The following is a 25,781-nucleotide window of genomic DNA, read 5'->3' as shown; positions in this document are numbered from 1 at the left end:
CTCTTGTCTTCTTTTTTCAGTCTGAAATATGCTGTAAATAAAGAAAAAGGCTTGTTTTGTTTTGGTTTTTTTTGTTCATTTCTTTAATGAAAAATTAGGTTTTGTCTGTGTTACAGCATCTGTAGAGTATTTTAGATATTTAGGAGGTATTGTATGTTGGTTCTTGATATTGATCACACTTCTGTGTGTGTTCATGAATATGAATTTTAAATCTTAGGTTCTCAATATCCGTGAAAGTTGTAGGTTTTTTTTTTTTTATTTTCTCTTATACTTCCTTTATCTCATTCCTTTTAATTATATTCTGGCAAGGGCTTTTACATAGGTGCTGCAGTGGGAAGCATTAACAAAAGCTGTGATTGTAAACTAGAAGGGATTGGGGTAAGCATACAGCAGACTTCTAAAATACATGGTGTTCTTATTTCCCTTCATTAGGGAAATGAAGACATAAACTAGGAGGGAATGTAATGTCAAGGCAGCTTTCTAAAATTTGTGAGGGAGTCTTCAGTGGAGAGCTCTGTTATGGTTAGGTTCCTTCAGCCTCTCTGAGTGTGTAGGTGGTATTTGGGTGTTGTCAGTGTTTAAACCAGACATCACTTCTCTGAACAAGCAACCTCAGTGCTGGTCTGTGTGGTCAAACTTTACAGAAAATGAAGCCTCCCAGAAAAGTGATGAGCAGTTCTAAAAATGAGGTAGGAGGGCTATTCTTTGTAGGATCTCTTTCAAAATGCAGCTTAAGTATCCTTTGCTTCCTATCTGGGAGCTGCTTGCAGCACCAATCAGAAATTTCTTGTCTCTTAAGCCTCAGTAGTATTTGAAGTGCTTTCTTCTATTGCTCTTCCTTTAGCAGTAAGTAACATCATTTGACTGGATTTGCCCTTTTGTGCCCTTTTAGACCTGTTTAATCTCCCATAATTGAGGAAGGTGGTGGTTGTCATCTCTCCCTGGTGCAACTGAGCTCTTTTTGGCTACTTAATTTGCATGTTCTCTAGCAAGGAGCTGGCACTTTGGGCTTAATAAAAGGGTTAGCAAAATGGCATATGTGTGTATCAAGGGACTTCTTGTACAAAGTGAAGAAGGGCACTTAGAGTGTGTTTGAAAAGAGAGCAGGAACAAGTATCTGAAGCCAGCAGAGGTGGTAGCTGTTCTTTTGAAACAGCAGCCTTAACAGATATCATTAGGCTTCCAGGAGTCTGAGAGGAAGGTTAATCTGTTGTTGAGCATGTACCAGATGTGTAATTGTTTTTACCTTTCCTGCTGCCAGTCGTCCCAGCACAATAATCCTCAGTTTGTGTGGGTGGTGCCAGCCCTGCGTCAGCTCCACGAAATCACGCGTTCGTTTATTAAGCAGACTTACCAAAAACAAGACAAGGTAAGGCTATATGCTTGCAAGGTTGTTGAAACTTTTGTTGTGTCTGTGTAGCTCAGCCAAACATGGAAGTTTGAATTTAGGAAATAAAAAATAAATCAGCTAATAAACAATTTTAAAAGTAGTTTAGTGATGTAGCATAAACAAGCTGTTGGAGTAGAGGTGCTGTGCTGTCCCTTTGTGAGTGTGTGTTTGTGTATGTATAAATCTGTTTGCTGTGTCAGGACTAATTTGTTTTATTCTCAGCTTTTTGTAGAATAATTAACAGGCATGTTCGTGTTAAGAAATGAACAATGGCTAATGTTTAGACCAACTGCTTTGTAATTGAATTGACATTGACTCTTGGAAAACAGACTAAACTACCAGCAATCATGTGTGCGGTAGAGTGGCTGTGTGGAGGTGTGGGACTTTGCAATCTGCAGCACTTGTATTTCAGCACAAGCTGAAAACACCAACATTAGGGGGGTTGGGTGCTTGGAAAGAGAACAGCTGACTCTGAGTGGGGGTACATGACTCCTTCTGGTAAGAGATGTGTGTCTGTAGAAGAGCAAATTGCTGTATGCACATCCCTGTTTAACTATCGTTTTAAAACCATCTTTTCGCTCTTTTCTTTTATTGACAAGAGCATTATTCAAGATTTAAAGAAAAACTTTGAAATAGTGAAGTTGGTGACAGGAAGCTTGATATCCTGTCACCGTTTGGCTGCATCTGTGGCAGGCCCAGGAGGGCTGGTGGGAGCAACACTGGTGGATGGACGATACACTTACCGGGAGGTACCGCATTTCTTTACCTTCTTGTTTCATTTTTGAAATTCACTGGTGAATAATTATTTATAGTTCTACTAGTTATATATGAAAGCTTGTTGTACCCTTGTTATTATATAGAATAAAGCTATGTAAACATGACACAAAATTACAAAATTCCTCAGCAAAATCTTTACCTGGTGAAAAGTACATCTCCCCATCCTAGGATCTGTTGTTGCCAAGGCTGTGCAGCTTCCAGCTTCTTCACCAGCTTTAGTTCCTGGTAGAGGTGATACCCTTGAGTGTGTTGTGAAGCTCTTAGTACATGCAACAGATTTGCTAAGTAGCACATAGAAGGCACACATACAAATAGCAGTTTGTTACTAATCCTTTGATAATTATTTTTTCCACGCTAGTTTTGATTTAGTGTCAAATAATGTCACCACCAGCAGCAAAGTAAGAGCAAATCCAAGGAGACTTCAGTGTTTGTTTTTAGAAAGGTAGCCACAAAGTATGTTTAAAATAGAAATAAATCTCACAAATAGTTTCTGTTTCTAGGCTTTTCAAAGTGTACTGTTGTTTGACAACTAAATTTGAAAAAAAAAAAAAGAATGTTCAGAGTACTTGTTTCAGAGACAAAAGTCTTAAGCTTGAGTTTTTGTTTCCTCTTTCTCAGTATTTGGAGGCACATCTAAAATTTTTGGCATTTTTTCTGCAAGAAGCCACCCTTTATTTGGGCTGGAATCGTGCCAGGGAGATCTGGGAATGCCTTGTAACTGGCCAAGATGTTTGTGAGTTGGACCGAGAGGTAAGAAAAACTTGAAAAGTTGGTTTCTGTGGTTGCAGAAGGAATTTTAATGGATCATGAGCAGCATGTGTGTTTGTTGAGACATGTGGAGTGTAAGTAACAAACACATACTGGTCATGCAGTTTATGCTTTGTGTAGGCTACAGCAACCACTGTTAGGAGTTCACTTATGGCCAGGATGCTCTTTTAACATTGACAAACATTTAATTTTTTTTGTTAACATTTAACAAAATTTTACTGGAAGAGGGACAATGGCTGGGAGATTAGTTGAAGATGCTGCTTTGAAAAGGGGTATCTGGAGGTTGGTGCAGACACAAGGATACATTCATTATTTAAGTGAAAAATGACTATGAGGTACCCTAAAGCTGCAATGCAGCCTCTATAACGTGTGAGGTTGCCATGAGATGAGATTCTGAACCTCTTGCTGTAGATAAAACTTCTGCAAGATGAGTTACTGTGGTATCTGACATAGTTTGCTGTATAAAACTAAAATATTTGATGTGACAATGGGGTAAAACTTATGTCTGCCTTTCATTCACAGATGTGCTTTGAGTGGTTTACAAAAGGGCAGCACGATCTGGAGAGTGATGTGCAGCAACAGCTCTTCAAAGAGAAAATTCTTAAACTGGAATCATATGAAATTACTATGAATGGTAAGAAAATGGATTTGGTGAACAGATTTGAAGTTGCAATATATACCAGAAATTTACTTCCTAAGCCTTCAAATCAAACATCTAACCAGCTGTACAAATCAATGCAATAAAGGGATCTATCATTTTGAGCTTTTAGATGGAAAAGTTCATCTCCTGTATTTGATAACTGCTTTTTAAACAGAGAAACTAAGCCTGACCAGCATAAAAAATCTGCACCTTTCTTCATTTTCAGGTTTTAGTTTATTTAAAACGTTCTTTGAAAATGTGAACCTGTGTGACCATCGGCTGAAGAGGCAAGGAACTCAGCTGGTGAGTTTGTTCTGGCAAGTTTGTTCCTGTGTCCTACCTGTGTCCTCTTAGGGACAGGAGGAGGTGAGACAAGGATTGGGTAGCAACTGTTTGACATGGTCATGTTTGTATTAAGGACCAGAATGTCCTTGTTGCATTAATATTGTTAAATTCTGAAGCTAAAATTTTGACAATTCCAGCAGTTAAAATTCAGCAATTGAAAGCTGGAAGCTGGTTTGTAGCTTGTAAAACTTTGCAGGAGGAAGGGCTGAACTATTTTTTGAAAATAGTAATGGATTCTAGTGTGCAATTTTTTTCTTCTCCCAGCAGTGAAAGTCTTTTTTAAAATTATTTTTTATTTTTCTTGTTTGCATGGGAGTTAGACTTATGATATTTAAATTCTAACCTACTGTAATTTTTAACTCTGATCCTTCAGTGGTTTTGTTAAATTAATGGTTATATGTTAAGTAGTTTTCTGTAGGCATTTTAGATCTTTATCACAGAGAACTTACTTCAAATGCAGAATTTTTTGCCAAGTATCATAGCAGGTTTTGTGATGGTTTATTGTGTGGTTAGTTATCATGTTGACTTCTTTGAAACTAATTCCATTCTAGATTAAATTTTTCCACACTTTTAAATTTTTTAATTTTTCAGTTGGCTTGACTGAGATTGTTCTTTGGAATTTGTTTATCCATCAGTAAACATTTTTTTTTCTTGTATAAATACACAAATGTGCAGCAGTTGGTTTAACTTTGCACAGTACCAAAGTTTGGCAGCATGTTGGAAAAGAAAATTTTTAAGTTTTAATCAAAAGATGCTTTTCCAACACTTTTGTCCCTGTGGTTCTTTTGTAAGAAATCCAGTCATGTTTTACGGTTGTTCTTCCTTGTGTAGAGCGTAGAAAAACTGGAATTAATAGGAATGGATTTCATTTGGAAGATTGCAATGGAGTCACCAGATGAAGAAATTGCCAATGAAGCTATTCAACTGATAATAAATTACAGCTATATTAATCTAACTCCCAGATTGAAAAAGGTAGGCATATATTTGTACATAAATGTCCTATGACATTCATAAAGTCTTGATACTTTGCATGTTCAGCTATGTGATTTGTTAGGTTCTGTCAGTTTATGAGTAACTCCTCTGATTTTAATGTAAGTTCTAATTAATTTGTACATTTTATCTTTAGGATTCAGTTTCCCTGCACAAGAAATTCATTGCTGATTGCTACACACGATTAGAGGTAAAGGACAAATTTTAATTATTCTCGTGCCTACATCTTTCTGGTTATATTTCTTAGAATAAGAACACTTGTCTATGATAATTCCATTTAAAGAAAAATATTCTTTCCACAAATATTTTTTGTCCTCTGAGCTTTCCAGGCCATCCTGACTGTCTCTTGCTCTGGTCTGTGTTGCAGGCAGCCAGCTCCGCGCTCGGCGGTCCAACATTAACACACGCTGTCACCAGAGCTACAAAAATGCTCACAGCAACTGCCATGCCTACGGTGGCAACATCAGTTCAGTCTCCTTACAGGTAGGCCAGCCTCTCAAGGAATAAAGAAGGAAATAGACATTTGCTCCCAGCTGCTTCCCACAAGATTTCGAGTGCTAATTAAAAATCTCAGTAATTGGTAGTTGTACATTCTGATGGTTCCTCAACTGAATATTCCAATTGCTATGCAATAGGCGTTCCAGAGATTTTTGAAAAAAACTGTGTTTAAAAATGAAACAACAAGGAAACAAAGAAAACCAAAGCCAAATAGATATTAAAAAACCCCAAAACAACGGGTCAAAACCAAAAAAAAACACCCTGCCTCCAGCCCCCCAGAAATCAAAACCAAACAACCGAAACAAAACAAAAATCCCTACAGGTTATTACCAGCCTATTAATCATGTAATATTTCTGAGGCAGTGGGTGTGGTTCTTCTTAAATTAGGAGAGAAAAGGTTGTTTTTTCCACCTCAAGCTTAATTTAGTCATACCTGAATATGTGTAACTTAAATATAGGAGCATAGGGTGGGACCATTAGAAACATTAATCTTCCTCTGAAGCTGGCAGCATCTCAAGCAGTACAACATGAGCCTCTTTTCCTAGTTCATTTCTGCTGAATTAACTCCAAGTTTAAGGAGGTGCCTTTAAAACCAGACAATTCAGGGTAGTTACCCGTGGGCGTTGGAAATGAATCTGCGAGACAAGTTACTCTTGTTTTCAATGTTTATCTTTAGGTCAACTAAACTTGTAATAATTGAGAGACTGCTGCTGTTGGCAGAGCGTTATGTGATAACAATAGAGGTAAGATGTTTCATCTCCTACTAGGCAAGGCTAAGAACACAACTTCCAATTTTATTAAAAACCAGTAAAAGTTATTTAAACATGCAATCCTAGTTACCCACCATCACAGAAATGGCTTTGTTTTCAAGAGTGATGTTTACTGTCATCCTTCTCTTCCTGTAGGACCTTTACTCTGTTCCCAGAACTATTCTACCTCATGGTGCCTCTTTCCATGGACATCTTTTAACCCTTAATGTTACATATGAGTCTACCAAAGATACCTTCACCATAGAGGTAGGTGTGCCCAGCTTATGTGTGCCATGGACTGTTGGTTATGTAGCCACTCTTGGTGGGTTTTATGCCTGGACTGAATAGAGTAACATGGTTATAAAGATTCCAGTCAGCTTGAAAACTCTTCTTGAAAATGTTAAAAATATGTATATGGAAGTGTCCTGTGGACCAAATGTATTTTGATCATTAAATTCCAGGACGGGAAAGATAAGTTTTTTGCTCACTGTGGGTGTTGGAGCATTTCTGTCCTGTCCTATCCTGACACTCTTACAAAAAATACTTTTACCACCCTCTGCAGGAAGACTCTTTCAGAAGATTTTAATTTTTCTTGGCATTTACTGCTCGAGCAGACTTACTGAACCAGTGTTGTTTAATTTCACAGGCTCATAGCAATGAAACTGTAGGAAGTGTCAGGTGGAAGATAGCAAAGATGTTGAATTCACCTGTGGAAAATATACAGATATTTGCCAATGACAGCCTGGTATGTTAACTGCAAATAAGTCCCATTCTTTATGAAATTGTGTCTTTCCCAGAACTAAACAATAAATATTTTCTTGCAGCTAACAGTAAACAAAGATCAGAAACTACTCCATCAGCTGGGCTTCTCTGATGAACAAATCCTTACAGTAAAAACATCAGGCAGTGGGACTCCATCAGGGAGCTCTGCAGATTCCTCAACCAGCTCCAGCAACAGCAGCAGTGTATTTAGTTCATCCTATGCAATGGAACAGGTACAATATGACCTGAAGCCTTTCCTCAGATTTTTCCTGAAGCAGGGATAGATGGGGAAGAGAGTAGGAGCTCCAGTAACATCTTCCAATCTTTGGTAATCTGGTTTTGCTTTCAAACTGCAATTGAAACAAATTATCTGAATACACAACTGCCTTGAGCATGCAGGTTGGATTTTATAATCTGTACCCTGTCACCTATGGTAGCCTGCTTGGTGTTTATTCATCTCTGCAGGGACTTTTAAACAAATAGGACCCATCTGGTTTAATTTTGAGACTGTGTATTTGTTGAGGGTACAGATTTCCACATTTTCACTACTAAAAAGCTGCAGTAAAAGTGAAAGTAAAGTAAACTAAGAAGCATCAACTGGCATGTTCAGAGCGCTCTTGATCTACTTTGTATTTTGCTTTTCATAACAGCTGACTTCAAAAATAGACTGTTAAAAGGGAAATGAAATTATGTAAATGTTATCTCAGCCTAGAAAGTGGCTGGGATTTCTGTGGTCAGGCTGGCATCTGGGCCATTTTGCTTCAGTGAAGAGCTTTGTTAAATTTACATGTACCAGAGAAGTGAGAAAAAGACCTTTGTATTTCTGCTCAATTCTCAGGAGAAATCCCTCCCTGGAGTCGTCATGGCTCTCGTGTGCAATGTGTTTGATATGCTTTACCAGCTTGCCAACCTGGAGGAGCCAAGGTAAGCAGATTAAATGGTTACTAAATATTAAAGAATTGCTCCCAGTGCCCAGTTTGAACATTCCACTGTGTGCAGGCACCAGGCCAGTGTGGCTGAGCCCTTGTTTTATGCATGTAACTTGGGATTTCTTTTCAGGATAACGCTGCGAGTGAGGAAACTCCTGCTCCTGATTCCCACTGACCCAGCTATTCAGGAGGCTCTTGATCAGCTTGATTCCCTGGGAAGGAAGGTATGGATTAAATAATTGATCATGGTGAACTACACAAAGAGGATTTTACTACCAGGTTCCTTAAATTCCCTGTCAGATTATCATAAACAGAGGGTTTGAAACTACAGCAAAATAATATTCATATTAGGTCAATGTTTATTATTGACTTACTTCCAAGCAGCCAGAGGTGAGAGGGTTATTACAGGAGTTGTAGGAAATGGTTTCCCAATGACAGCAAAACAGAGGAGTCTCAAAATATTTCTTCTGTGGCTTTTTCCTCCTAGAAAACACTGCTTTCAGAATCCAGTTCTCAGTCCTCAAAATCCCCATCCTTGTCTTCAAAACACCAACATCAGCCCAGTGCCAGTTCAATACTAGAAAGTCTTTTCAGATCTTTTGCTCCAGGCATGTCCACGTTCAGAGTGCTCTACAATTTAGAGGTAAGAAAACAAATTTGCTTTTTTCTGTATTTCTGAGCTGTAAGAGTTAAGTATTTCTAGGGTTTTTGGGCAGGAGTCCACTGTGATGGGGTCAGTATGAAAAATGCAAATATTGTGACACAGTCTACTTTTATACATGTGGTAAATTTTACACAGAATGAAAGGGACAGAAAATTTCCTTTCAGAGACTTTACTGAGAAACCAGGCCCTTCTTTGTGTGATTTACAAGGTGGAAGAATGAGTTCTGGATGCCCCTCCTGAAACTCCTGGGAGAAGGTTTTTCATATGTGTGTGTATATATATATAAAAATATATATTTTAAAAAGTTGGCCCTTAAAAATTAAGGGGAGCTATTATAAGTTGGATTGGTTTTGCTTGATTAAATTGGTCAGAAACTTCTGTGCTGTGTAAGCCTCCCATTTTTTTGTCTAAGGAGAGTGTTTTTACAAAGCATTCAGCTGGGAAAAATTTTCGCTATCCAAACGTGCAGGGCTTTTGCCAAGAGGCCTCTGGCCTGTTTTGGCTGCACAGGTAGAGTGGACTACATAGAAATCTTTTACCCCTAAGCATTCTCCTACATTCTTTAGCCAAAATCTTGGATAGGGCCCTGCAAAGATTCTTTCCTAGAGTTCAGAGACTGGATTTTGAGAATTACAGGAATTCAGCTGCTGCTGTTGGTAGGACACAGTAACTTGCACACTAAAAGCTGCACAGTGTTTAGTTCTGCTTGCAGGTCCTACTGTTTATAAGGACCCATGAGAAATGTGATTTGAACAACTTGAAGTTGGAGGACCAATTGCCAACTGCTTCCAGAACATTAGACAAAATTATTCTCTTTCCTTCATGGTGTGTGCCAAGATTACTGTAGGAATTTTCTTGTGGTTGCTTCCCTTTAGGTTTCCACAGTCTAATGTTAGCTCTTCATCTTCCTACACTGTCATCACTCTCCTGCCTTAGGATTCCCCCTTTTCTGTACAGCTGGAGTGAAAGATACTTGATTATGTCTTTGGAATATGTTGACAAGTTCTACAACTCAAAGCAAATGGTTTAGGGTGTCTTGTTGAGCTGACAGGTTATATAGCAGTAGGATGGGACAGTTATCTGCTGCTTCTGTGCCAGAGAAAATAATAAAAGCAAGTAATAAATTGCTTGCTTTTCTGGCAAGGGATGAGAAGTAATAAATTGGATTACATGTGGAGATTATATGAGTGGACTTGTTCCTCACCGCCAGTCAGGCCAATTGGAAGATGGTTTTTCTCAGGAAAAGGAATATGTGGTTTTTTATCCCCTCAGCTGGTGATCTGGTAAAAAGATGGGAACCAGTCTGAACTGCTTTCTGAAAAAAATGTGCACAGGAAATTTGCAGAACATATGAAAGAGATGAAAATTGAATGTTGCAGATGTTCAGGGCGTGATAAGATCTCATGCCTGGAATTCTGTAAAACATTCTTCTGATCTGTGAACCTGGAAGAGATGTATTTTGTTTGCAGCATTGTTGGCTGTACATGCCAAGGAGACTTCTCAAGAAAGTGAATAATATCTGTGGGGTTTTCTGGGATTTTGGGAGGGCCTGGGGTTTGTTTGGTTGATGGTTTTGGGGTTTCTGTGGGGGTTTTTTTGGTGGCTTGGTTTGTTTGGGTGTTGGGTTTTTTTAATGTGAAGTGAAATGGATTATAGACATAAATGAGAGCTGACCCACAGAGACCACAGATTTCCTTCTGGCCATGTTTCTGAGTGTATTTGCACTCTGAAATTTAGTGCTGGTTTAAAACAGGAGGGATGATAGAGTTGTGATGTTCATAAGGCCTCTAGAATTACCTGAGCCATGTTTTACAAAGAAACACCAGAATAATAGTGGTACAATTATATTTCAGAAGGTGTGAATCAGTAAGTAAGCCATCTGTAGGGTGTTTTATGGGATACTGTGAATTGAAAATCCAGAACCAAGAAGAATTTGGGCTCCTAAGAAGCACCAAGTGAACCAGAATATGGCATTCCATGTACTTCATCCATTCCCTTAACATGTAAACGGCAGTGAGAATAAAATGCTTTGATTCAGAAGAAACATCTGTAGGTGCCATGGTTATTCTAAATATTTGAGATGTATTGAATGTATGAGATTTCTCTTACTGACTGCAGTTTTGTGTAAGTGTATTATTAATTGCTTCATTTGTAGTGGATTTTTTTTCTGTTACACTTTCAAACTTAGCAGGTAAAGAACACTAAGAGGGGTGGTAGTTTACATCTGCGTATTTATTTACTTATTGTAGGTGCTGAGCTCCAAGCTGATGCCAACTGCAGATGATGAAATGGCAAGAAACTGTGCCAAATCTTTCTGTGAAAACTTCCTCAGAGCGGGAGGTTTGAGGTTAGATTTCAAAACCTTGACTCAATTTGTAGCACTTCATTTAGTTAGCAGTTGTGTGTGGTTTCCTATTTCCACACTGTAGCACACTAATACACCTGTCAGCTTCTTTTTCAGAGAAAAAAATCCACCCAAGGCTGTTTCACCACTGTCCAGTAGCTGTCATATCCAAGAGAGTACAGGTTGTTAAATCTCAAAATCAAATTAGGCACAAATAAGCTTGTGAAATGTAGCTTGTACTAAAGTAGTTGATACTTGGATAGTTTGTGACATTTTAAGTGTTTCAATTCAAATTTGCAAGTGTGTACATTGCACGCTACTCTGTGTAGACACCAGTGGACATTTTAAGCAGTCACAGTATAGGTCATGCAGTGGGAACCAAATTAAATTTGTAATTACAGTCTTGAAAATTCAGACTCATCAGATAACAGTTGAGGCACAGTATGAGTAGTTAGGGAGACCTGACAATACTGATTGTGTGAGATTTATCAAGTATACTTTGCTCTTAGTAATTCTATCCATGACACTCCTGCTCGAGAGATCTTGAAGCATTTTCCAACAGGAGCAGAAAGCTTCCATCTGTAGATATAAAAGGAGAAAATGAGGATGTTGGCCTCCAAAGAAGTCAGTTTGAACTGGGACTCAGCTGAGTGAATAGGAGGAAGGAAAGATGGAGACAAATTAATTGAAACATTTCCAAATGGAGTCTGTCTTATCGATTTGTTTTTAAGTTTGGTGGTGAATGTGATGCAGAGAGATTCCATCCCATCAGAGGTGGACTATGAAACAAGACAAGGAGTCTATTCCATCTGCCTGCAGCTTGCAAGGTATGTAACTGCTTCTCATTAGAGAAAGTGCTGCTTTCTTGGCTTTTAGCATGCAGCTTTTAATATTTAAAGTTAATTGGTACTTTGAGTTCTGTTCCATTCACTCTGCGAGCATTCAAATACAAGCCTGATGTTTTTACTCTGTGAATGCAGGTTCTTGCTGCTTGGGCAGACAATGCCCATGATGTTTTTACTCTGTGCATGCAGGTTCTTGCTGCTTGGGCAGACAATGCCCATGATGTGTTTACTCTGTGCATGCAGGTTCTTGCTGCTTGGGCTGACAATGCCCATGATGTGTTTACTCTGTGAATGCAGGTCCTTGCTGCTTGGGCAGACAATGCCCATGATGTTTTTACTCTGAATGCAGGTTTTTGCTGGTTGGGCAGACAATGCCCACCCTGCTGGATGAGGATTTCGTCAAGGATGGGGTGGAAGCTCTGTCCTCGCGGCCCTTCCGCAACGTGAGCAGGCAGGCCAGCAGGCAGATGTCCATCTGTGGCACTCCTGAGAAGTCCTCCTACCGCCAGCTCTCCGTGTCTGACAGATCCTCCATCAGGGTAGAAGAAATCATCCCAGCTGCAAGAGTTGCCATACAAGTAAGGAAGCGTTGGATGGTTCTGATGTAGCAGTGTCATCTCCAATGACAGCTGTATAACTCTGAGATTTTTAATCAGTCTTTTAGGCAGGTTTTTGCCCTAGCTCCATTTAAAAGCCTCTTGACCATCATTGTCTCTTCCAGTCTTGATCTGAGTTTTAACATACTCTCATAAATTATTTTGGCACTACAAAGAGAAGCAGTATCCCAAAAGAGCTTACAAGAAACAGATGTACACAGAAGTCTTACTTGTGATTTATCTTGTCACACTTAACTCTTAACATCTTACTCTTGTTAATTTTCTGTGAATTGAAAGGAGAAGGTTCCTGCTTCAACTTATGGCTTTATAATCCATGATACTTTGAATTAGAAATAATTGGACAAGCTTTTTCCAAATAGCTCATCAAAAATTAAATTTGCTTGATGGTATTGTGGAGGGAAAAGGAAATTTTTTATTTTCAGTACCTTAAAAAAATGTTGTTTGAGAGCCCATTGAGTCCAGTTGAAAGAAACTTCATAGTTAATGTGACAAGTGTGCTGTGGTAGGTTGTTGGGCAGTGCTTCCCAAATGGATTGAATGATTGAAATCAGCATGCCTGCTTCCAGATAGGTGGCAAGGGTATCTATCCTCATGGGGAATTAAAAAATTAATTACTTCTCCTAAGATAGCAATACCAGTCTCTCATTGGGAACAAAGAGACTCTTGAATCCTTGAACCTGTGTAGAGAAGAAAGTGGAAAACAAATGTAAATGTCAATTTGACCTGATCCAGAAGATACATTTCTCTCATCACTGTGATTAACAAGGATTGTTGAATATCACAGAAGTGACTGCTGTTTCTTGTTCCTCCAGACCATGGAGGTGAATGATTTCACCTCCACAGTGGCTTGTTTCATGCGCCTCTCGTGGGCTGCTGCTGCAGGACGCCTGGACCTCGTGGGAAGTAGTCAGCCCATCAAAGAGAGCAACACTCTCTTCCCTGCTGGGATTAGAAACAGACTTAGCAGCTCAGGTGGGTTAACTGTCTCTAAACCAGTCTAATAGCATTTGGTTTAATCTTAATTGAACACTTTAGGAGTTTGAAACTGAATTCATTGGATGTTCATCCTCTTGGGTCTCCCCCAGCTTGGGACATTATACAACTAAATTACAAAAAAATCTGAGCAAATTTATGTGCATTCATCAGGCATTCAGAGAAGTTTTTAAATTGCAGAGAACTGACCACAAGCTGAAAACAGCTGAGTAAAATTTAATGAATTACAGCACTTGTTCTTTTATTTTTTAATGCAGGAAGCAACTGCAGTTCAGGAAGCGAAGGGGAGCCCACAGCACTACACGCTGGGATCTGTGTGAGGCAGCAGTCTGTGTCCACCAAAGATGCTCTCATTGCTGGGGAAGCCTTGTCTCTCTTAGTAACCTGCCTTCAGCTACGTAGTCAGCAGCTAGGTATGGGAAAAAATTGGATTATTCACTATTTGGAGTGTAAGCCAGGTGGGAGGCGGGTTTTGGATACAGTCAAGTGAAAAAAAAAATAATGAGATACTTGTAGCTTTGTTAGCTAAGACAGCTCAAGCAAAAACACAACATTTCATTAAAAATTTCAGGGATTTTTTTTTTCCAGGACTGAAATAAGGCATGTAGTGCTATGCTTCAGTAAAATGTTTTGGGAAAGCTGACTTACTGCCAGAATATAAATATTTGCACTGCTTTTGAAGTCTGTAATTCTGTAAGTGCTGCTGTTTGCATAGCTCCTGTTTAGTACTTGAGTCTTTGTGTACAGGAAATGTAAACACTGGTGGTGCAGGAAGGCGAGGAAAATGCTTTTACATCATGGTGGCAGCCTCTGGTGAGGGAAGGAAATGAGGAAGTAGCCTTTACTGCTTTTCAGTATTGATGTCCTCTAGGCCCTGTGGTATTTTAATGCAAGACTATAACTGACATATTTTAAAATATTATTTTTAATAAGATAGCCTGGTACTCTCCTGTTCCAGGATCTTTTTACAATTTGCCTTGTGTTGCTGATTTCATCATTGATATTCTGCTTGGATCACCAAGTGCTGAGGTGAGAGTCTTCCTCTAAATGCTCCTTCTGAAATGTGTATGTTTTGATAATTTCATATGGTCTGAACATAAAATTGTTTATTGCAAGTATTCCCACAGATTAGTATTTGAATAAATAACCTTTGTATAATTGTATTTGTATAATTCCAGTATTTGGTGATGGGTTGATAGGAAATGCTGTAGTATTACATTTTCTAGGCTTGTTTCATCTGTGAGATGCACAGGACTGTGCTGTGATTAGTCTAAAGAAAATAGTCTCATTTTGATGACAGAAATTCTGTAAAATTACTGCTTTAGGGGAAGTTTCAAGTAACTTTGATTGGAGTAAAATTTGATGGATACTTCTGAACTTTTGAAAATTTATTCCAAGTGTCGGAACCCTCCTAAAACTCATTCTTTTTGATTTAGGATTATCTTGGATATTCTAAAATCTATTGATTTTTATGCTTACCTCATTTCATCATGTGTCATCTATTTATTTTGCATGAAATCATTGCATCTCACCCCTTTATCTGTATTTACAATTTGTGTTTATCAGAGGTTTTCCCTCAGGGATGAACAGGGTTTGTTACATTCCTAGAAACCCTGGCTGATTGGTGCAGAGCTCATAGCCTGGTTTGCACCATTGCAATGCCCATTTTTTCTGTTAGATTTCTAACTTTAAAGCAGTGTGGGGGATTTTTGCAGCCCTTGAGGAAGTGCTGACAATGACAATGACTCTGTTGCAGATTCGTCGCGTTGCCTGTGACCAGCTGTACACCCTTAGCCAGACAGACACATCAGCCCACCCAGATGTACAAAAGCCAAACCAGTTCCTCCTGAGCGTTGTTCTTGGGGCCCAGCTGCCTCTTTGGTCACCAACCAGCATCATGAGAGGAATCAACCAGAGGTAAGTCACATGTGTGTTTATGGAGGAAGAAAATCTGACACATTTTGAAATGAGCAGCGCTGTGGAAGCTCTGAGGAAAAAGGGATTGCACTTGGCAAGTGTTGGAAGTAGATATCCTGCAATTTCTAGAGGAGTAACTGAGAAGTTAAAGAAGCATGTTGTTGTTTTATTGTCAACTGATAACTAATTCGAATTGCTATGAGGTGAGGGAAGAAATGAGGATTCAATATGATTCCTAACATTCAGAAGTAGCTGTTGGGAAGGAATTTTTTTTTAAGCTGCAGCATGCAGAAGCACACCTAGATGCTGCTTTGGGTTAGATGGACAGAGCACACAGACTTTAAAGACAGCTAGTTAGAGAAAATTTTATTTTAAGTAAACCTTTCTTCTATTTATATCTGTTTCAGACTTTTGTCCCAGTGTACAGAATATTTTGACCTGAGATGTCAATTACTGGATGACCTGACATGTAAGTATGTGCAGACACCTGATTCCTTCATTCTGATGGCAGCTTCCAGGCTGTAGAAAAGATGTAGACTTGCCTGCAGAAGGGGGTTACTACACCTTGAGCTCAGAAGGACCTGCCAGTGTGCTGACTGTCCTGTGCTAATGCCTGGCATGGTCTGTTCTTGGCATTGGGTAGCTGCAGGACAGCTCTTTCCTTCTGGAAAGTGAACTGAGCTCCCTGGTGGAAGGTTTACTTGATACACATGGGGGCAAAACTAGACCATTTTACCAAACTGTTTGAAATTCTTTGTATTTATATTCTATATTTTCAAAGCTGCTATTTTTTACTGTGTTCCCTTTTTTTTTATCTTGCAGCATCAGAAATGGAGCAGCTGAAGATCAGCCCAGCTGCCATGTTAGAAGATGAGATCACTTGGCTGGACAATTTTGAGCCCAACCGCACAGCCGAGTGTGAGACCAGTGAGGCTGACAACATCCTGCTAGCAGGACACTTGAGGCTCATCAAGACTCTCCTCTCACTCTGTGGGGCAGAGAAGGAAATGGTTGGTGAGTATTCCTCTTTAAATTGACTGGACTGCTGTGAATTCTGCATTAACACATGACTGGACAGTCATGTGAAGACATCAGTAGAAGTGATACAGAGCTATAAGGATTGGTTTTGGCAGTACCTTTAATATTTGATAAAACATTTGTTGATGTGGTGCTATGAAGTGGTTTTGTTGTTATGAAACACCTTTTTGGCATTTGCAGTGATAATGTAAGTATTTAACAGCAGATTGCTGTGTTTCAGGTTCATCTTTGATTAAGCCATTGTTGGATGATTTCCTGTTCCGAGCATCCAGGATTATTCTGAACAGCCATTCCCCAGCAGGCAGTGCTGCAATCAGTCAGCAAGACTTCCATCCAAAGTAAAAACTCTTTTTTTTTTCTTTTTTTTTATGTTGAGTTTTGTCTTCAGTGTCATGAATACAAATGTCAGTATTAAACCCTACAGATAGTAGGATTTAATACCAGTGGTGGAGCATTTCTCCAGTTTTCTACACTTCCTACATAAATGCCCAAATAGCATTTTATACAGTTTTGTGTGATCCAATATCCTTGCATTTCTGTACTTCAAAGTCTGTGCTTTGTTAGATCAATGATGAACTTCAGGCATAACTGAGTGCTGATTTCATAAGTCCAAAGAATATTCCTTTAGCTTGCTACTGCTTGGGAAGTTGGCTAAATTGGAGCATGAGCAGAAAATTAACTTCCCAAGCTCCTTGTAAAAGAGAATCTCAAAGGTTCCACTACTTCCTTTTTCCCTTCTCTCTACCTATTTTGTAAAAAAGCTAACACCAAGCAAGTCTCTTTGCACCTGAGAAAGCTGATAGAGCCCAGAATAGATTAACTGGAGAAAAGAGTGGGCTTTCTCCTTCCTGTCCCAGCTGTTATGGCCATACAGTATCTGAAGAGGTGGGTGTAAATTAGCTCATGTGGATTTCTGAGCTAATGCATCTGGATTGTTTGTGTTGCACTGAGTAGTTGGTGTTAGATCAGGCATATCCTCACTGCCTTTCCACAAACCCACAAGAAGGTTCCAGTGGAGCATTTAACAACCCCTGAAGTGAATGGGACTTGATCCACCTTAGTGTTTGGTCCAGCTTTGCTCCATTGCAGTTTGTCCCAAGCATGCTCTTTTTTTTTGCCCAAAGTAAATAAAGCCTTTGGCCTTCAGAAGAAAGGGCTGCTGTGCTGAATGACTGCTGGGAAGAGCTGAGCTGGGAGGGTTTTTGGTCTAGCTCAGGTCTAAGCTCATCTGTTGCAGCAAGGATGTTGTCTGGTCTAGCTCTTCCCAAGTTTCCCTCCCTGTAAAAAAGTAATTTTGTCTCCATCAGTGTTACATGATGGAAAGTGTCTGTTTGTCCTCAGACATTCAACCAATTCTGTCTTCTTTTAGAGCACCTGTTTTCCTTCTACTGAATGTTAGCAAGTATCAGTAAAGGAGTAAAGGAGGCTTGTTTAAAGGAGTATTTCTTTTGCCACTCTTCTCATTGGATTCTTCCCTATTCTCCTACCCCAAGAAAGGAAAAAAAAAACCAAAACAGCACTCTGCAGTCCCTCAGGAGTGTTTAATCACTCAAAGTGTTCTTTAGAACATTAATTGTTGCTTGTTCTGAGTAATACAGCTTTCTGGAATTAGAAATAATTGAGTCATCTAGCCAGTAGATCTCAGCTGTGGTTTTCTCTGCAGGTGCAGCACAGCAGACAGCAGATTAGCTGCTTATGAGGTGCTGGTAATGCTGGCTGATAGCTCACCCTCCAATCTCCAGCTTATTACAAAGGAGCTGCTTTCCATGCACCACCAGTGTGACCCTGCACTCACCAAGGAGTTTGATGTAAGCAAGAAGCTTTTTTTGTATTTGTGTTAGCATGGTTTGGAGTGCTGGGCATGGTTCACTTTGTTGCTTCATTCATGAGATTTCCATGGTCTTCAGTTTAAAATGCCACAATGCAGCTAAGGGGAAATGCAGATACATTTGATCTTCCTCAGAAGCAGATACTCCAGTGTGTCTTTGTTATTATCTGAATAAGAAAGTATTTCCTAAATATCACAAATTTTATTTATTATTACATTTTAGGCCATTTTCAACAGTGTTGTGCAATGTTTTAAATATTTAAATGACTGAATACAGTGGTCTTGCAGTTTTTCAGAATTTATATTCCTGGTTCTCCATTAAATTGTTCTTAACAGCTCACATACGAGGGGGAGTGGTTTTAAACTGAAAGAGGGTCATTTTAGGTTACATATCAGGAAGAAACTCTTTCCTGGGAGGGTGGGAAGGTCCTGGCAGAGGTTGCCCAGAGAAGCTGTGGCTGCCCCATCCCTGGAAGTGTCCAAGGCCAGGCTGGATGGAGCTTGGAGCAGCCTGGGGTAGTGGGAGGTGTCTCTGCCATGGCAGGGGTGGAGCTGGATTAAGGTCCCTTCCAACTCAAACCATTCTGTGATTCTACAATACAAAGGTGGTTATAAAAACTATAGAATGTTGTTGGAGTCTCATATTTTTTTACAAGTTTTTGGGACAAAAATTGTATTTGTCGTTCTAGTACCTTCCACCAGTGGACAGTCGCTCCATTTCTGGATTTGTGGGACTGAAGAATGGTGGTGCTACTTGTTACATGAATGCTGTTTTCCAGCAGCTCTATATGCAGCCTGGTCTCCCAGAGGTAATTAGTTCAGCATCCAATAAAATCCTCTTTTTGTAATTACTTTCACTTGAATCACTTCATCTTAGGACCATTTGTAAATAAGTTGTAAAATGAAAAGTCAACTGTGTGTGTATAAATATGCACAATAAATACATAAATTTTAAGTTGTAGTGCTGTGGGCCATGACAGCTTATAGTAATGATTTTTCCAAAAACCAATTTAATAAGGTTATTTGTTTCCTTCCAGGCCTTGCTTTCCATTGATGATGATACTGACAATCCTGATGACAATGTGTTCTATCAAGTTCAATCTCTTTTTGGTCATTTGATGGAAAGCAAGCTACAATATTATGTACCTGAGAACTTTTGGAAGGTATTGCATCTTTTTGTTTCGAATCTGTAGCTTTTCTACTTAAAAAGTAATCATTTATTCAGCCTTTTTCAATTGCAGAATTTATAAAGCAAGCTCTAATTCAAAAAAACAAAACATGTTAAAATAAATTTATATTAAAAATACTTTACTTAGTGATGTGTATATGAAACAACAACCTATTAATATATAAATATATTTTATACAGATTTTCAAGATGTGGAATAAGGAACTTTATGTTAGAGAGCAACAGGATGCTTATGAGTTCTTCACCAGTCTTATAGATCAAATGGATGAGTACCTCAAGGTAAAAAACCTCAGCAATTTCTTTTCTGGTTCATATGCATATCCTTGGTACCTTTTTTCTCTTTTTGCTTTGATCTCTAGAAAAGAAGGCAGAGAGCCATTTAGCTTATTTTATAATCTGCACAGTACTCAGGAGCTTAAAATTCCTGCCGAGTTCTTGGTCTTCCACCCTGCAGTATATCCAACTGATGTCTAACTTTACATCTCCAACAGAAAATAGGAAGAGACCAAATATTTAAGAATACTTTTCAAGGAATCTTCTCTGATCAGAAGATCTGCAAGGACTGTCCTCACAGGTAATGTCACATTCAGTGCGTCAGTTACCAAGTTATGTGCTCCCAGAACTATTAAAATATCTAGGTCAAAGCAGCACTGAAAAGTAGATAAATGCCCCTGTGAGCATCACAGCTTTGATAGCTGTGGGGCAAATGCAATATTCTTTCCTAAACATCTGTCTTGTTCCTGCCAGTTGGGTAAATCCTAATGTGTTTTTCTTCTTGAATTTAGGTATGAGCGTGAGGAAGCCTTCATGGCTCTCAACCTTGGTGTGACTTCATGTCAAAGCCTGGAAATATCACTGGATCAGTTTGTTAGAGGAGAGGTTCTGGAAGGAAGCAATGCATACTACTGTGAAAAGTGCAAAGAAAAGGTATTGATTCTTAATTTTTGTGAAAGAAGATTTATGTGCAGTTTGATGTTTTCTAAGCATTACATGGTCATGGAAAACATTCTTAGATGTTGCTCACTCTTGCTGCATTGAAGACAAAAGGTTCAATGCCTCTAAAATTTTAAAGCAAACTAAAAGTTTAGAGGGATAGCAGGATGGTCAAGTTTTGTGTAATGTATTGAGATGTACCCCAGTCATCCTGTGGACACCCTGGCTTCTGTGGACACCTATGACTTCCCATGGCTGGATTTTCACTGTGAATCTCTAGAAGGATGCTGCAGATGGCCTGGGGTGTCAGATAGAGGTGGTATTCTTGTTTCTTTTCAAGAGAACTACAGTGAAGCGCACCTGCATTAAGGTTTTGCCCAGCCTGCTGGTGATTCACCTGATGAGGTTTGGCTTTGACTGGGAGAGTGGCCGCTCTATTAAATACGATGAACAAATAAGGGTAAGAAAACTTTGCTTTATGGTGCCTTCCCCAGCTACTTTGTGTAGTGGACTCTCATTCTTCCTATTCATTTTTCCTTCTTTTCCTCACATTTTGAGCAGAGATTTTGAGCATGTGTGATACATTACAACATGGTAGTGCTACAGAAAATACATGTTTTTCCTTAGAGCTTTCCTTGTTTGCAACATTCTCGGAGTCCTTTCAGAAAGCAAGGCAGAAACACTCTTTAAAGAAAGTTTATTATTTAACATCTGTGTAACAAGGATAAGAATTTGAAGTTCCGTATTTTCCTTTGGTGTTCCCAGTGTGGGAAGTATTGATACCTAAAATTACACAAAGCATGTACACACTGCAATGTCTTGATTAATCCAAAGTGTCTCTTCAAACAGTTTCCCTGGATGCTGAACATGGAACCTTACACTGTGTCAGGGATGGCTCGTCAGGACTCGTCCTCAGAAGTGGGGGAAAATGGCAGGAACACAGAGCAGGGAGGAGGAGGCTCCCCGAGGAAGAAGGTTGCCCCTACAGAAAACTACGAGCTCGTTGGTGTGATTGTCCACAGTGGCCAGGCTCATGCAGGGCACTACTACTCCTTCATCAAGGACAGGAGGTAACGGGCAAGAAGGTTCATGGGGGAGGTTTCAGAGCTGTCTAAAGGCTTCTTGTTCTGGTGCATGGAGCCATCCAGAGCTCTTCTGGAACCACTCTTCCCTTTCTCAGCACCTATCATGAGGCAATGACACAGTGATATGGGACATCACAGAGTAAAATTCTCATTAATTCTTATGTACCTTGTATTGCAGTTTAATGGCTCCCTGTGACACTGACTTGCAGGTGATGTGCTTCTCATAGTTTTAATCAAGGTTATTTTTTAAAATGGCAACTTTGACATCAGTTGAACTAAGCTTTCTTCTTGCTGTCAAAACAAATGTGAGTTCAGGCTTGTCACTTCTAGGCTGTTCAGGGTGGTTTGTTTTTTTACTGAGACAGTCAACTAACTTTGTTTCTGTTGTGTTTCTGTTCTGTTTTGATCACAGAGGATGTGGAAAAGGAAAGTGGTATAAATTTAATGACACCGTTGTTGAAGAATTTGATTTGACTGATGAAACCCTGGAATATGAATGTTTTGGTGGAGAATATAGACCTAAAGTCTATGATCAATGTAAGCAGAAGTACAGACTGATTTACAGTAGCTTCAATTTCATACTGATTTCAGTAGCAGTAGAGCTTAGTTCATTATAGGTACTTTGAGTTACTTGGACTAATATTCCTTCTGAACCATATTTTCCCCTAAAGCCTTCCCCTCACTGAAGGACAGAACAGCTTGTGTATGGCCTAATATGAATTATGCCATATTCACTGTTATAGACTTAATAGTAGAGATTGAAAAGCAAAATGGCACCTTGTTAATACAGTTTAAAAAAAGCCCCAATCAAACATAAAACAGCCCTTATTTTAGGCTAGTGAGAATGACTTCATGGAACACTGTGTGGCATCATATTGTTGAACTTTCCAATGCTTTAAGGAATTTATTCCAAATACATATCCAATATTCATCTGTTTTGTAATTCAGACCCTTTTAATCACTGACACAGACTGATGTTTAGATCTGACAAATTTATACTGCTGCAGTTCACATTACTTGTACCCCCAGTTTTGCTTCCATATAGGAATGGGAAAGGTACTAAACCTTCAAGGGCCTTCATGGGCTGCCTTTTACCCCCACAGCAAATCCCTACCCCGACGTGCGCCGGCGCTACTGGAACGCCTACATGCTGTTCTACCAGAGAGTGTCCGACCAGAACTCCCCTGTGCTGCCAAAGAAAAGCAGAGTCAGTGTCGTGAGGCAGGAAGCTGAGGACCTCTCCTTGTAAGTTCCTCTTGTGTCCAGAAAGGTTTCTCTCATATTGATATCTAGACCTCTCTCTGTTGGAATACCAGGCTCTGTCTGGCTCCAAGGTCAGGCCAAATAAAACTCAGGAGATGTTGGGTTTGAAGTCTCACTCTGAAGTTTCTCACCCTTCTCTATTACAAACTCAGGGGATATGAGCTCTTTCTGAGTCAAGAAAGTGAGCTAAAATGGTGTCTATTCAAGGCTATTTAAGTCTCAATTATCTGATAAACAGTTGACATCTATATTATTTATGCTTCTAACCCAATTATGATCGCCCAAAACCCATAACACAGGCATCTTTCACCCAATTAGAGAAAACCACCCAGACTTGTGAAGAAGAAGGAAGAAGAAGGGGCAAAAAAGACAACTAACGCACACCCAAAATTCTCCATCTTGGCTCCTATATATCACCTTATCCTAAAATCCCAAATCTAAGTTTTTTCACCCTGTGAGATCACACAATACCATCCAAGCTACACACACACTGTTTCTGTGCTCTCACTCAATTTTTGAAGCCTTTTCCAAGGTCTCAGGTCAAACGAGGTGTTTACTTGAGGGTTGGCACCCTTAAATTCAGGAAACTCGAAGTTTTCAGCCATCAGAGTTCCAACATCTCTGCACAACTAAGAATTGAATAATTACTGTCCAGCAAAGCAATGTATTGCTGTTGTTTTGGTTTAGTTTTTAAGCTGCTTGTTTATTACCATTATTGCAGCAAGTTCAAGCAGACTGACAGCCTCAGTCAGGCTGTCTTGAAAATTTCCGTGAGATCACTCTGGCTGCAATGGTGTTTTACACCTAAACAGATTTGTTGTAGGATTTCTTTATTCACCTTCAGCTTGTTTATATTTCAGATCTGCTCCCTCTTCACCAGAAATATCACCCCAGTCATCACCTCGACCCCACAGGCCCAACAGTGACCGTCTGTCCATCTTGACCAAGCTGGTTCGAAAAGGAGAAAAAAAGGGGCTCTTTGTAGAGAAAATGCCTGTGAGGATTTATCAGGTAGAGCACACTGAAAGTGACAACTAAATTCTGCTCACATAAAGTTTGAGCACGTAGTGAGAGAAACATGGTAACTTTTAAAGATTACCTTGAAGTAATTCCCTTGTAGGAAAACTAAAAAGCAACTCTGGATTCTGACATAAAGTTACTAACAAGCTCTTTGGTGATGCTTATTTTAAGTTTCGCTGTATTTTCTCACAAAATTGGCCCATCAGTTCTTTGCTTTGAAGAAACTGCAGGCAGATTAATCAAACATGAGATCTGGCAGCAGTCAGCTTGCAGGCAGGGAGAGACAACAGCACAGAAGGTGCTTCATTTGGAGTACACTCGAGGAGCAGTGGAGATGATGGCAAATTACAGTGATCCTCAGGTTCTTGAGTTCACAAGAGTGCAGAAAGAGGAGGAGCAGTGAGGAGAGCCTGCATCACACATACAGGGAGAATAAACTCTGCAGGCTGTGTCTGGCCCTCCACCTGGGCTGTTTCAGGGCATTAACAGCCACTTTGGGCATTCTTGTATCTGGGATTGTGTTATTACAATGAACAGAGCTTGGCTCAAATTTATTGAGAGTCTTTCAGCGAAATCTCATTTGAAAAAAGAAGGGCTTGGCATTTAAATACCTTATTGTGGCTGCAGCTTGTAATTACAGCAGGATTCCTTGCTCTCTGCATCTAAATTTGTTAGGCATGCCTTTCTGGTTTGAGGAGTGTTCTCTTGGCTTGTTTATTAAAAACAAGCAAAAAGTAGAACTTATCTGCAATTTCTTCCTTTTCTCCCTTAATGGCCAAATGATTAAGTCCCTCATCTGCTGTTTTGTAATATCTTTGAAAGAAAATCACTGGTTTTATACCAGATCTTCTAAATCTCCTGTATGTATTTTCCCTCTGCTGAAGTAGTGATTCAAAAGGAAACAGAATAAGTTTGACACTGATTTTTAAACACCACATATTTACATAAAAGATGAAGTTTTAGTTAGAGAAGTGAATTTTGACAACTTTTTTTTTTTTTGCCTTCTTACTTTTACAGATGGTGAGAGATGAAAACTTGAAATTTATGAAGAACAGAGATGTATACAGTAGTGACTACTTCAGTTTTGTTCTGTCATTAGCTTCCCTGAATGCTGTAAGTACCTGGATTTTAATCTTAGAGTGTTCAAAGTATGTTGGGTAAAATGGCCACAAAAGTTATTTGGGTCAAACCAGGAAAACTGGAAGAGTTGACATGATTTTGCTTTTCCAGACAAGCTATTCCTTGCCTCCAGTAATTTTGGATGCTGATGATAACATCTGCCTCAAAGCAAACTCCAGCCTCCTTTTCTAGTACTGGGAGAAACATCATTTTGCCCCAGTAAAATTTATTTAACAACCCATACCTTTTATAATGATGCAAACTGAGCCTCTAGAGCGACAGAAATCCCTCTCCATATGGAAGGTCCAAAAGTTGGTGTTAATTACTCTCAAGTTGATAGAGTTTAATTGGTACTAGTTTCTTAATTAAGTTTTTCTAAATGGAGTCCTAAACAAACAGCATTTATGAAATTTTTGAAATCCACAGATCTAGTTGGCCTTACAGCAAGTTTGCTCCTCTTTTAGCATATTTATTAAGTAGCAAAGTCAGCACTGGAGACTGACTTAGCACAGAAAAATGCTGTGGTTTGTTTTTTCCAAGTGAAGCAAATAACTTGAATAGGACATGTTGATGTGTTTAAGAGACAACGTGTGCTGCAGGCATCCTTTTGCTCTGGAGTAAATTTGATATTTCTTTCAGACTAAGGTAAAGCATCCCTATTATCCCTGCATGGCAAAAGTGAGCTTACAGCTGGCAGTCCAATTCCTCTTCCAAACCTATCTCCGAACCAAGAAGAAACTCAGGTAAGGCAAACAAGAAGCATGGTTTAATTTTGGGAAGTGTTTTTTCCTCCTGGATTACTGATAGTTGTCCCTGTTTTGTTGAAGGGCTGATACAGAAGAATGGATTGCCACCATAGATGCACTGCTCTCCAAAAGCATTGATGCTTGTCAGTGGTTGGTGGAGTATTTTGTTGGGCCAGAGGGCCGGGAGCTTGTAAAGTAAGTCCTGGTGATTCTGTCTGAGGTGTTTTGTGTCTCTAGTGTGGATAAAGCTTCCTCATAACATGATCTGGCCTGTGCTGATGTATTCCCAAATGTGTTGACTGTGCACATTCTTTAAACAGATGCTTTAGATAA

The 25,781-nt window shown here is 39.4% G+C and overlaps 1 protein-coding gene across 1 annotated transcript in view; it reads left to right on the top strand.

Moving 5' to 3' along the window:
- USP24 (ubiquitin specific peptidase 24) overlaps positions 1-25,781 on the top strand; it is a 47,760-nt gene that overhangs the window by 12,902 nt on the left and 9,077 nt on the right. Inside the window, exons 16-54 of the mRNA XM_031058550.1 lie at positions 1,262-1,369; positions 1,990-2,139; positions 2,786-2,917; positions 3,458-3,569; positions 3,802-3,878; positions 4,752-4,892; positions 5,047-5,100; positions 5,278-5,393; positions 6,085-6,151; positions 6,314-6,424; positions 6,804-6,902; positions 6,982-7,152; positions 7,758-7,843; positions 7,979-8,072; positions 8,336-8,491; positions 10,762-10,859; positions 11,588-11,683; positions 12,051-12,279; positions 13,131-13,290; positions 13,569-13,724; positions 14,270-14,340; positions 15,068-15,228; positions 15,636-15,697; positions 16,051-16,242; positions 16,487-16,604; positions 17,930-18,074; positions 18,784-18,903; positions 19,132-19,257; positions 19,463-19,561; positions 19,774-19,856; positions 20,068-20,209; positions 20,556-20,675; positions 21,065-21,285; positions 21,713-21,837; positions 22,404-22,545; positions 23,424-23,574; positions 24,601-24,696; positions 25,342-25,445; positions 25,530-25,643. Of these exons, the coding sequence (XP_030914410.1) occupies positions 1,262-1,369; positions 1,990-2,139; positions 2,786-2,917; positions 3,458-3,569; positions 3,802-3,878; positions 4,752-4,892; positions 5,047-5,100; positions 5,278-5,393; positions 6,085-6,151; positions 6,314-6,424; positions 6,804-6,902; positions 6,982-7,152; positions 7,758-7,843; positions 7,979-8,072; positions 8,336-8,491; positions 10,762-10,859; positions 11,588-11,683; positions 12,051-12,279; positions 13,131-13,290; positions 13,569-13,724; positions 14,270-14,340; positions 15,068-15,228; positions 15,636-15,697; positions 16,051-16,242; positions 16,487-16,604; positions 17,930-18,074; positions 18,784-18,903; positions 19,132-19,257; positions 19,463-19,561; positions 19,774-19,856; positions 20,068-20,209; positions 20,556-20,675; positions 21,065-21,285; positions 21,713-21,837; positions 22,404-22,545; positions 23,424-23,574; positions 24,601-24,696; positions 25,342-25,445; positions 25,530-25,643 (4,805 nt within the window). The remainder of the gene's footprint in view (positions 1-1,261; positions 1,370-1,989; positions 2,140-2,785; positions 2,918-3,457; positions 3,570-3,801; positions 3,879-4,751; positions 4,893-5,046; positions 5,101-5,277; positions 5,394-6,084; positions 6,152-6,313; positions 6,425-6,803; positions 6,903-6,981; positions 7,153-7,757; positions 7,844-7,978; positions 8,073-8,335; positions 8,492-10,761; positions 10,860-11,587; positions 11,684-12,050; positions 12,280-13,130; positions 13,291-13,568; positions 13,725-14,269; positions 14,341-15,067; positions 15,229-15,635; positions 15,698-16,050; positions 16,243-16,486; positions 16,605-17,929; positions 18,075-18,783; positions 18,904-19,131; positions 19,258-19,462; positions 19,562-19,773; positions 19,857-20,067; positions 20,210-20,555; positions 20,676-21,064; positions 21,286-21,712; positions 21,838-22,403; positions 22,546-23,423; positions 23,575-24,600; positions 24,697-25,341; positions 25,446-25,529; positions 25,644-25,781) is intronic.

This window comes from Geospiza fortis, unplaced genomic scaffold (genome assembly GCF_000277835.1).
Source record: "Geospiza fortis unplaced genomic scaffold, GeoFor_1.0 scaffold396, whole genome shotgun sequence".
Lineage (NCBI taxonomy): Eukaryota > Metazoa > Chordata > Aves > Passeriformes > Thraupidae > Geospiza > Geospiza fortis.
The sequence above is the reverse complement of the archived record's forward strand: the minus strand, read 5'-3'. Positions and strand labels throughout refer to the sequence as shown.